The following is a 12,837-nucleotide window of genomic DNA, read 5'->3' as shown; positions in this document are numbered from 1 at the left end:
TGCATCTTTGCAAGCTCTTTGGGATGGACATTAAAGTCAATTTCAAACTTTCTACAACAGAAATAAACGTACACGTTGGTTTAATAGCACTCAAGTGTCACAGAACGTCACGTCACAGATGGCTGACCTCTTTTAGAACATGACTTTGTAAATTCTGTTCCTTTGAGTCATAATAACTTTTGAAATAAGTTTTAAATAGGAACTTAAAGTGAGCCTTGAGGCTTTTATAATAATGAGAAGGAAAAAAGATCAATCATAAGTCCTCTAACTATTACCGTAAAGCTCACCATATACAGCTTAATGCCTTTTTAATTATTGTTTTTTTCAGGTTCCCTGTTTGTCAAGCAAAAATGGGTTGCACACCAAATGATAGTTGCTTGGAGATTTTTTTTTTTTTAAGTACGTTTGATATTTTTCCACACTCTCAATGATGATCCTGTTTACCATGTATGTTTTTCCCCAAGATGTGATTTTGATACCAAATACCAAAGCTGTGGGGAAATGCTGCTCTTTGTGAGTAACCTTGTGAAGCATGCCCTCTACAAACTCACCTCTCGCAGGTCCAGCACAACTGCGTTGAGCCTCTCATTCTCTGATTGAGTGTTGGAAGTCACAGAGCGACTCAAGGTCAGCTCTGTCTGCATCTCCAAAAGACGAGACATGAAGTACGCCTCCTTGGAGGCAGACTCCTGCAGCAACGTCTCCTCATTGCTCTCGCCGTCTTCGGCCACCTTGCGCTGGTTGCTGTATGCTTGGCCGAATGCCTGAGGAAACGAAGAGCACAGTTTGATAAATCAGAGTTTGTCATCTCACAAGAGCATTCTAAGCAATCAAACTGATTTTGGCATGTAAGACAACAACTTTCACAATAATGTCTGTGAAGCAAAACTTTCAGGCGCTGTCCCTCAACAATACTTGCGTCGACTTCTATGATCTATGAGGGGTGAGGTTTCTTTAGATCAATAGACACACTGTTCCCATTTTCCTGACACAGGTTTCCACAGCAGTGAGAGCTGACGTGTCATGATAAAGGTGCTGAGGCCCAATTGGAAAAAAATCAAAGTGAGGACACCGACACAACTGAGCTGTCATTCTGCTGCAAGCAGATAAGCCCGAACAGCTATTACATGTCATGCATCATCAAGAATTATTCAAAAACATTCATACCATTTTCTGAACAATGTCACCTAATGGTTAACAGAATTTGAGTTCCTCAACTGACACTTCTAACACAATAAACAATCCATCGGTTTTTAGGAGAACAACCAGAACGTCTGCCATGTCACAAATACCCTTCTCGTGTACAGTATATATGTAGACATTTGTCATGAATATCATTGCCTTGCTCAGATGCAAATCTCCCCAAATATCACTGACAGTCTGGCAACACAATTTAACCAGTTCAGGAAGTCAGTTACATCTTTATCAGGCAAGCACTTGGTAAGCTGGAATGTTTGTGAGGCAAAAGGGCTCTGTCATTTCTCCCAATCATCAAACAACATCGATGATAGCAAAAAACTGTCAAGCATATGATGACCGAGGAGAAACAAGAGTGAACAAACTTGAATACAAGTAAAGCTTTTACGTTCAAGCACACGACAAATTTCAATCTTGTCGAAAGGGATTTGCTAATGAAGACAAAGCAGTTGTATAAATTCAATTGGATTTGCAGGTTGTATATGTAACATAAATCAACAGTGCAGATTTTGATCCTTCACACCTAGCTAAAAAAGGAATCGCACCAAAATGTCATAAAAACATTCCTGGCAGAGCACATGTGTTTGCTACCTAAAAAAACAGAACCCACACCAACTATCTTTTGCATTAATTTACTTTTCTCTCTCATGCTCTCTCTCTCACACATTCTGTGTTTGGCCTTTTACCCACTCTCCCTCCCTGGGGAACGAACACTGGGACTCTGGTGAATGATTAAGAGAACAAAACCATTAATTAATGCAAAGTATTGTTTGAACGTGCTCAAATTCCCACTGCACAAGAGCGGCTGCCAATGTCCGAGCAGCAGCACGGTCACCCACAGCTGAACTCTACGGGAGGATGAGGGGAAAAGCTGGCCTCACGGGGCCCCACTTACTGGATTTCCAGCACACAGAGAACACAAAAGGGAGAATTTGCGTTGCAAAACCAACAGTAGAGCTGTTACACTGCACATTTACGGCACTGACATACACACACACGGACACACAGACAGAGACAAACATATCCAGGTTGAAATCAACAAGACTGAGTTTGATGTGTTTGATGCCAGCGAAAACGAAGATGTGCCAGTTTTTACGCAGAGCGCACGGGAGCCTGTCTATGAAAATAGGGTCCTAAATATCTTGTCTTTGTAGTGTATTCTATTGATAAAGGCAGTTCTTTAAGTGGGGGGAAAAAGTGCTGGTTTTTATTCACCCTTATTCGACTGTTGCCAGGTAAATTAGGCAGTAATTAGCAGCAGATCACTAAGTTAATTAAATAATTAATAAATATATAATACATAAATAAATAAATAGATAATTTTTCTATGAGTTTGAAATGTCCGACTGCATTTGAATGCACTTCATGTCTCGTGCGCATTGCGAGCACTGATCGGGAGACGTCAATGTTTAAACTTGTGAGACTTGTGCCATAGCATACAATTAGCGTGCGGTTTCTTAGCGTCCTAAATTAGCGATTGAATATGATTTGGAGATGGTGCTATATTGGTGTTGGTAGCAACTAAAATAATGACACTATAAACTGATAAAGCAAGCCAAAATGCCAAAATACATGTCAAAGTATAGCGTCACGCCACCACGCGGACGCCAACTTCAAGATAAAAGCTTGCTAAGGACATTGGATTGGTGTCAGTGTATTATTTGCAATGCTTTTATTCTGAAGTTAGCCTTTGCGTTGGCAGTGTGTTACACTATGATTATGGTTGCAGCTTCCTTCACATGTTTAAATGACGGCACACATGCCAAATAAACTGTTACCAGAGACAGAAAAAATATCCTTTATCCTGAATGAGTCGTATGAGCGTCACAAAGTGCAAGAGAGAAATGGAGCAAGAGAAGGTACTGTGGTACTGGCTCATGTGCCGGTACTCCGTACCGCCGCATACCACTTAAAGCACTGGATATAGGCCAAACAGGATTTGCAAATCATTGTATTTTGTCTCTATTTACATTTTACACAATGACCCAACTTCAGTTGAATTGGGGTTTGTAGATCACAATCTATCCTGCTTATCGTTTTAAGGTTTGCAGGAGCGCAAGACCCTATCTCAGTTTAAGACTGATCAGCACCTGAACACCAGAAGTGCGAGCGCGTCAGCTCAAGCGAGTTTCGTTGCACTACAACAATGACCCTTTACTACACAAATACTGCAAAGGAAAATTACATAAATCCTAATAGGTGTACTACTGTATACCAATTATTGACAAGGATTGGACTACAATTCTTTTGGACATGACACTTTTGGACAATTACAGCCTGGAACAGCTGTGGAGGAGGTTGTTTGAGAATGACAGTGTCCCAATTCACAAAGTTAGGCCTCTCCAGACATATTAGCAAGAGTTTGCTTTGGACGAACATGTCAAGCTGTGTCATCCAATATTAGCCATCTCAGACTTCACAAATGCTCATGTGGCTGTAACTGTTGGAGAAGGTCTTGTCAGAGGAGTGAAGTTGTAATGGAGGACCAACATCATATTGTCTTCCATTTTCCCTTCCCATAGGTGTAAGGTCCACTTCTACTTATAATCACATCGTGGAGCAATTCAATCACGAAAACCAAACACAACAGAGTGTAGAGGCTAAAAATATCTGATGAAAATCTCTTTCCCCAATTTTTTTTTTTTATTTAGAAAAGAAATTGGTTTGAAGCTCAGCCCTTCACAGACCAACTAAAAAAGCAAAAAACTCTGATGTCAAATTAATCCCCATCTAAAAAGTCCAATTAATTGTTGAAGTTGTAGCTTTATGCTGTTGTGTTTATTTTTTTATTATTCTTAAGCCAATTTTTATTTCATCATATTTATTGTTTACTTTATACTATCTCTAATGTGATTTTTTTTCTTTTAAAGCACATAAGAAAAGTGCTATCAAAAATGAAGTATGGCATTATATTTGTATTATTTTTAATATGTAGATTCACAGACAGGCAGATGGACTGGCAATGATCATTTGCATTGCATTCATGGAGATGCATTATGTTTTCCTCCAGAGTGATATGTTCCTAAAAGTCCACCGCATTTGGCAACCGCTCCACACATGAGCATGAGCCACAGAAAGTGGCACTTAATGGCTTGTGACTCATTGCCCTCACACAACGCTCTGACCGGCCTGTTGCTGTTGCAGGGCAGCCGCCTCCCAGCTAAAAATATCACAATGACAGCTCTGCGCTTTTCAGCTAATTATGTGAAAAGCAGTGACAACGCATGCGTGCTGAGTCATTGTAATGATGGCTCTTCACTGTCCTGGGCCTGTGTCCTACTTGGCAGATATAGCACAGTTCTTCATGGAAAGGAGAGTGTGGTTAAGGTGAATAGCACTCCCTCGGGATAATATTCATTCAAAATCAGCGATTCGCAGCTCATTTGGAGAAAAAAAGCAGAAAAATTAATTCGGCCTCAGGCGCCTCAGCCTTGTGTGCCTCACTGGATGCAGTCCAGACAATGGGGCTGCTCCTGCATGTACTCAGCCAGAGGCTGGAGAAGCTTACATGGGACACAAACCCGTACAAGGGGAGGTGAGGAAAGTGCACAAACCCCGAAATCCTAAACCATCTGTGGTAGCTGCTAATGAGGAGTCAGGGGAGGGGCCCCAAGCTATGCAGAGTGTGCGCCGCCTATCTATTTTTACTCTCTTACGACCCCAATTAAACACCATGGTCTTCCATAATTAATTGCATGCATCAGGTCTGCCTCATAGTCAATTTTCAGGGTGAATGAACAACAATTAAAGAAGAAAAACAAACATTTGCCTTCTTTAATTATTTACTGTGGATTAGTATTAAAATAAATGTTAATTTAAATTGGACTGTCAAGATAATCACATTTGATGAATTCACTTAAAGTAGTGCTTTAAGTTTAATTTGAATGTAAAGAATTACTCAGTTTGTGGATCATGATTTCATGTGTCAGTGCCCATTGACATTGTGCCGTTCCCTGTGCTGTGTGCACCTTGCTCATGAGGCGGCAATCTAATACTTACATAATAAATACAAGAAATACGCAAAGCTCAGTAAGATGCAGTAATATACATCTTTTTTTGCTGAGGATAAAGAATATATGCCTGTGAGTTTCATTATATTTTCTCTACACATGTTGCTGCACTCTTTGTGTTCAAATTTCACTGCTTTAAGTGTTAGAACTATACCGCAAGATTAATGCTATTTTTTCAGTCTGTCTATGCTGTTTTGCATGTGTTAGCATTAAGCTAGCGGACTTTTGTTATGTGGTTTGGTTACATGCAATGTGGAATTCCTTTTGTGTAATGTCTAGCTTTACTGTAAACTTTGACTGGGATTGACAAAAAAAAACTTAAAGCAAGTAATTGGCCTCTTTTTTGAAGAATTATCCACTGCTTCTTGTTGTGAAATTCGCTGACATTATCTAGCTGCTGTAACTCAAAATTTTGCTAGCAAATTGCAAGTCAAGATCAGAAAATAAGCCATGAGGCAGCTTTTATACTGAAGTACCACAAAGTCGGGGCAATCGTAAGTCAAGGTACCTCTGCACTAACATGAAGATACCAGTTGTTTCAAAACATGCTCAACAGATGTGAAATCAAAATCTGTCAATCAAAACGTAATCTTTTCAGTGAAACTTGATTGAAATTTCATCCAAAAGGCAGCTTGCTGAGCTGTAATCCCGACTATAAGCGTGTAGCAAACATAGCAATCGTGGTACAGTATTAGTCAACTCACAAGAAGTTGTTCTGATTGGTATACATACACATACACATAGACATGTACAGTCGTGTACAATCCAGATGGTCACCCCGTCTGACGACATCACCGAGTTCAGTTCCACGGAGCGAGATGTGCATGGACGCAGCAGAGGAGCGACACGGCTGTCTGCATCAACATCAAATATTGCAGTTTCACTTCAAAAAAAATAAACACATCGTCACTATTTAAAAAAGTTAAGATGCAGTGGGTTGCTCCATGGTGTAGTCCTTTTACATTAGCAATGTCAACTTATCATTACGTATGCATTTAATTCTCATATGAATAAATAGTCACTATAGTACACATTCTGGGGAGAAAATACCCTCCCTTGATACTTTGTCCTTTTTAAGGACATGGAAAATACCCGATGTGCATTTCAGCCATGAGGAAAATTGCCAAGTCAAAAGATGTGTCATCTATAAAAACACACAGAGGCACATTTTCACAAGTAGAGTGAAGCTGGGTAATCAGGGCCCTGTAGCAATAGAGTTGCAGTCACAGCACAAGCTCAAAAACAGTAATGTCAAAGAACACTGTTGCAGAAAATTTTATCTCATATGTATAGAAGACTATGAATATAAAATACACGCCCACTGGCTGCAACATTAAGACCTATTCAGCTATATCACATAATTTGCCTTTACAAAGCTATTTGGACTGAGTTAATACGAGCATACATTAAGCACATTAAAGTTGCTAGCTAACTTAGCTGTCTCTTATTAATTACTTTCATTTACAAATTTCTCCCTGAACACTGTTATACTTTAATTTTTTTTTGGAGCTACACTCGTTTTCAGATTTTTTTTTTTTTTTTACTTTTATTGTTGAAACTGACTGACAACAAACATCCGAACAATAATTGTTCTGAGATTGGGCCTTCACACACCATTGGCATTATGTACATACAAAATAAGGAATAAAAAAAGAAAACAAACTATACACACTCAAGGCATCTATATCTTATCTAACAAGGTCCACACTGTTTTTAAACAATATTATTCGGGGATTGAGCTGATATGTTCTTTTCCAACTCCACTCCTGAATCTAGACTGATGCACCATTTGCATTTCTTCACCGTAACTCTATTCTTTCTGTAAGCCTATAACAACATACAGAAAATGTTTACTGAATTGGGTCATTTCTTTCTGCTTTCACGGTAATAACTGTTTGGTGCTCAAAACCTACTGTCACACTGCAATCCACAGAAAGGCAGCCTAAAACTGCTTAATTGGCTTTCCAGTGGATGATCTGATCTTGTCCGCTGACAAGATCCACATCTGCTGCTTTCACACAATACACAAGTAAAGCATGCATGTGCCACTGAAAGGACTGCCAAGCCACTCTTAGCTATTAAGATAAGTCTTGTTAGAATGAATTCATTTGGCTCAAGTCTGCATATAAGAAAGAAGGTTGGATTATTTCCCAGAATCACATTTGTGTGCTTGGCCGACGGACAATGAATGGGTCGCCTAAGAAGCAGCTGTCTGTAAAATGTGCTCCAATGATCGCAATTCTCCCCACAAATCGGATTTTGTTCTTACAGCCTCATTGCAGACTTACCTGTTGAACAAAATCATGTGGAGATCTTTAATTAAACAACTCATTTACATAGTACATCCTTTATAATCTGGAGTATACTCTGTCACTATCTCTCCATTTATTTTTTCATGTCATAGGAATACTGACAGGAAGTCGAAAGAGTTGCAGTAATCCATAACAACAGCACACACTAAAAGAACATACAAAACGTAAAGTAAAGCAAGTAAATGACTTAAAAAAATACTGTGTCTATGCGTTGGCCAGAGCTGGGCATTCCACCTAGCCGATGGACCGGTCCGTCTATCCGCCTATGACGGGCGCCCATTTTACCGGCGATAAATGTCATGTCATGTCATCTTCCAAAACGCTTATCCTATACAGGGTCGCGGGGAGTTGCTGGAGCCTATCCCAGCCGTCAACGGGCGAAGGCAGACTACACCCCGAACTGGTCGCCAGCCAGTCGCAGGGCACGGCAATAAATGATAAACGGGAATTTTTTTAAACTGACGACTCCGGTTAGTGCTGCTTGTTTTCTGCCGGTTTATCTCAGAAAGAAGCATGTCGAGTAAACACTGCTGCTATGGAACTTGCAAAAACCACTCCAAACAAGGATATATTCTTTATTCGCTTCCCGAAATAAAAAATTCAGAGGGAAAATGTGAATGATGGGTCAACTTGTCATCCAAGAGACCAGTTTAACGTCAGTAGGGTGAAGCCTTTTACCTTCATATGTACTAAAAATTTCGTTGGGGACCATATGGTGTTACAGATGACAATCCGTCCGATCCCTTGCCGGCCACTGCTTGCATTGAAGAGGTAAGCCATTTCGTTCATTTTCTTTCTTTTTTGCTTGCCGTTTGGCCCTACCCCCCCGCTCTGATGTATAAAAATGTAAAGCCAGACTGTTTTGTACTACTGAGGTGCTCCAGTGAACTCCTCAAAATTCCCATCCAGTGCTAGCGCTCCGCAACAGTGCACAATCTGTTCGACTATGAAATGTTTTGTTTTGTTTTTTGTTTTTTTGTTTTTTTTTTGCATGTGCATGTGAAGCTTTGCAAAGCTCTTTGGGCAGAATGATGTAGATACAGAAAATAACCGCATAATAGTGCACAATCCGTTCCAATATGACATGGTATTTTTTGCCGGGGGGATTAAACAGATAGACGGATCAAAATTTAGCGGTTTTGAGTCACAGTTTGTAGTCGGAAAAGCTAACGGAACCCCGTTTAAAACCATAGGCGGACCAGCCCATAGGCGGGTACTAAATGGGTGGCGGAAGGGTACCCCGGCGATAAAGAGACACATTTTTAGTAAAATACAATGGCTCTGGCAATGGCTATACTTATACTCAATCATTGCTCACGTTTGTCCTACTATTTTGTATTATATTTATTTTGGGTTTCTCATTACATGCTGAAAACAGGAATATGCGTATATACTTTGGCAACTGTGTGAACAGATAGAAAGAAGATGCATTCTAGTGCTAACAGGCTGTACCATCTGTAACTGTGTCATATTCTCCTAACTTCCTCCCTCTGCTTGCTAATGTGCCTGCCAGGACACCAGGAGCAAGTCAACCACAACAACACATGGCATAGATGGCCTTCAGGCGACCACGCACATAGTTAAAAATACACTTGGCTACAGGCACTCTCATTCAGGAAGTATACTGATTGTCACTGCTGAATTGACCATTCATTTGAGGATAGCAAGGTCAATGAGGCTAAACGACAGAAAGAAAGAAAGAAAGAAAGAAAGAAAGAAAGAAAGAAAGAAAGAAAGAAAGAAAGAAAGAAAGAAAGAATAATACACTTATGTTCTGGTTTTTAAGAGAGAAGAAAATAATTTCATGCATTCATAAACAGAAATACAGTAGGAAAGAAGAAGATATTAAACCACGCTCTGAGGTGAGAAAGCACAAGGACCATAACACAAGAACATAAACTTGATGGCAGACTTGTACTTAAAATATATTTTTTTGTTGTCTGTATTATTTTATTGTATGCATATATTCTCATTGATTACAATGTATTTTCATCTATTTTTGATGGATGGAACATTTCCATCAGTTCCCCCTTGTAAACAAGATTGTTCCATTTCAACAAAGCACTGAGTGCATACTTTTCCTTCAGCAACTTGCCTCGGGTGAATATGAAATAGAGCACTAATGTCGACTGCAATAATCGACCTACATGGTCTCCTCTTTGTTGAATGCACAACTTGTTTCACTGAATGGCATTAATTCATTCTTTAGTGCCAGATAAATAGCCATATTGGGAAGAACATTACATCAAGAAAAACACTAGGTGTAAATGTCCGTCAGCTGCATGCTTCCAAAGAATCGCCACATGAGAGAAACAGAGTAATAAAAGAAGGACTCATTTGATGACATTGTCTCCTCTTTCTGCAGCAGAGAAATGGGAGATGATGCAGAAAAAGACACAACAATAGAAAGACTAGCTTGCCTCCACGCAAACCAGCCTGGTGAAACGGACTCATGAGGCTTCCACTGAGTGACTCACAGGTTTTAGCGCAGCCACACAAAGTCACTGCAGTAACCTGATGCTAGAACAACACACACGGTATATAATTTGAACAAATTGAGATATGCCAATTGATCAAAGAATTATCCAGTCAAAAATTGAACTTCAGCCTTTTGTTCTATCTGAACTTTATCCGGTCTCAATGCTGCACAAACAGGATTTTTGAAACATGCATCATTAATCTGTGATGGGTCTTAAAGGGGAAGTCAATCCAAACATATTTTTTTCAAGGCTATGTTCTATGCGAGCCCACCAGTTGAAACCAGGCATTCTGATAAATATTGCGTTTGTGGAATAAGAGTTAATCCACCCGTTTTTAGCCATCTCTGGCTGTGGCCATTTTGTCACTTTTGTCAACTGAAAATGACATCACAACTGCTCAGGGCTCGGGTAACGACCAATCACGGCTGACTCGTTTTCCGAAGCTGAGCCGTGATTGGTCGTTACCTGACCCCTGAGTAGGTGTGTTGTCATTTTCAGTTGACAGAAGGGACAAAATGACCGCCCCCGATAGATGGCTAAAAACGGGTGGATTAACTCATATTCCACAAATGCAATACTAATCTGAATGCCATGTTTCAACTACTGGGCCTGCTGGGAACATATTCTGGAATAAAATATGTTTGGGTTGACTTCCCTTTAAAACCCATCCCAGATTAATGATGCATGTTTCAAATATCCTATTTGTGCAGCATTGAGACTGGATAAAATTCAGATAGAACAAAAAGCTGAAGTTCAATCTTTGACTGGATAATTTTTTGATCAAATTATATACCATGTGTGTCGTTGTAGCATCAGGTTACTGCTGTGACTTTGTGTGGCTGCGCTAAAACCTATGAGTCACTCAGTGGAAGTCTCATGAGTCCGTTTCACCAGGCTGGTTTGCGTGGAGGCAAGCTAGTCTTTCTATCTCTGAATCTCTGGAAGAGCGGATCATTTTGTCAACAAATGATTGGTTTGGACCTTCCGTGACTGCTGTCGTGAAATTGACTCATATATGATCAGACAGGTGGAGTGAGTGACTTCTTGCACAAGCTGCTAATTAGCTAGCTGCATACTGGTTAGCTGCCAAATGACTTTTACTTGGAAATAAAAGGCAGAGTTTGTGTTATGTTTTAACACAGGTAACGAACATGACTCTGCATGAAATACAACCGATCTCAAAGGGCAATACTGTTTTGAAAGTCCATCAAATTCGAATTCCACTCTTCATGCTTAGCCAGACAAACAGAAAAATAACATTCAAATGTAAGTTGGAACTCAAGGACAGCCACGGGAGAATTTTTGTTTCATTTTGTTCTGTTTCTACCCGGCCACTCACACAGAATATCCATGAGTCGCCCACCCTGCCCTCTTCTCCATTACATCAACACAGCCAAGCAGAAAAAACAAAGGGATCCAAGTGATGCGTTTGAGTCACACACTACCATTCTGTCCCGCCGTCCCTTCCTCACTGCTTTCAATCACAACATCCGCACCCAAATACCCCCCTTCTGTCCTGCTGCATTTACTGACACGAGACACCCTCATGCAGGGAAAAAGGTGCTGACGAATGACCTTCACTTCTGGTTCTGAATACAGGCACACACACACGCACACATACACCTACACACACACACACGCACTTGCACACACGCAAATCAGTGCAGTTCAACATATTTAAAGGCAAACACATGGCTCCTTATCTCTATGGTCAGCTGCCACACTGGGCCTGTTGCTGGGGTCAAAGGTAACCTGGTGTGTATAATGTATAATGACCATCACCCACCCTCTCACCCACCTACTGTATGTAAGTGAATGAACATTAATGAGTCTGAGCTATGTTGCCACTAATCATATGATGAGTCGAATATTCAATAAAAATTGAATATATTGTATATTGATTCAAATGATGCTGCAGACTTATTGTACACTAAACATGTTTATTGTGGTATGAATTAACCACACACACAAGAACACGCACACACACGCAAATGCACGCACACACCAAAATGTTTCCTAAAGCTCCACATTTGACCATTTTCCTTTCATTTCATTTCATACACAAAAAAAGTGCAGCTCAGTTCCAAAAATTGCACACCTCACAAATTGATGCAAAATCCTCACTTCAGCCCAAGGGGGACCATAAACAGAGCATGCGGCGAGATACAAGGGTAGGGCCACAGGCTCTGTTGAGAGAGGGGGATGGTGGACTGAAGGGAAAGAAGAGAGGGAACAAAACCATCTCAGGATATATTGATCCACCTCCTTCGTCTATGTTTACTGCTCTCCCACCACTAATGTAAGAGGAGCACCGAGATGGATCGGAGATGGGAGGAGACTGACAAACCTGTAAAGCATCCTCAGGACAGATTTACGATCAAGACTTGATGTCTTGTTTCAAAAGTATTACGACCAAGAGTTTATCTTTTGTTTAAAACTGGAAATGCATGTTTGTAGACAACCACAATGTACCCTCTAAAAACAGTTGGGTTAAAAATAACAAAATTTGGGGTCAAAAATGGACCAATCCATTGGTCAATTTGATCCAACTCTCTCTCCAAAAATGGGTAGTTTCCTACAAAATAAACCCCAAAATGTAACTGTTTTGTACAAAACAACGCAAGAAAGTGGGTCAAATTGACCCAAATAGTGGATCGGTCAATTTTTGACCCCAAATTGTTATTTTTAACCCAACTGTTTTTAGAGTACCGTATATGCTTCGTGCCAGCGAGCGCGGGTTGTGGCGGCGGCAACTCTGGACGTGCACCGGGCCCTTCCCACGGATCTCCACAGCTCTGGCGGCCGCTGGGCCCCCTTGGTGGCAGCACTCATCCTTCG

The 12,837-nt window shown here is 40.5% G+C and overlaps 1 protein-coding gene across 3 annotated transcripts in view; it reads right to left on the bottom strand.

The window, feature by feature from the left end:
* bicd1a (bicaudal D homolog 1a) overlaps nt 1–12,837 on the bottom strand; it is a 30,195-nt gene that overhangs the window by 12,490 nt on the left and 4,868 nt on the right. For all 3 annotated transcript variants that reach the window (XM_086029050.1, XM_086029051.1, XM_086029052.1), the window contains exon 2: nt 552–764. In XM_086029050.1, coding sequence (XP_085885176.1) covers nt 552–764 — 213 coding nt within the window. The remainder of the gene's footprint in view (nt 1–551; nt 765–12,837) is intronic.

Source organism: Filicampus tigris, chromosome 4 (genome assembly GCF_054856515.1).
Source record: "Filicampus tigris isolate MCC_2025a chromosome 4, RoL_Ftig_1.0, whole genome shotgun sequence".
Lineage (NCBI taxonomy): Eukaryota > Metazoa > Chordata > Actinopteri > Syngnathiformes > Syngnathidae > Filicampus > Filicampus tigris.
The sequence above is the reverse complement of the archived record's forward strand: the minus strand, read 5'-3'. Positions and strand labels throughout refer to the sequence as shown.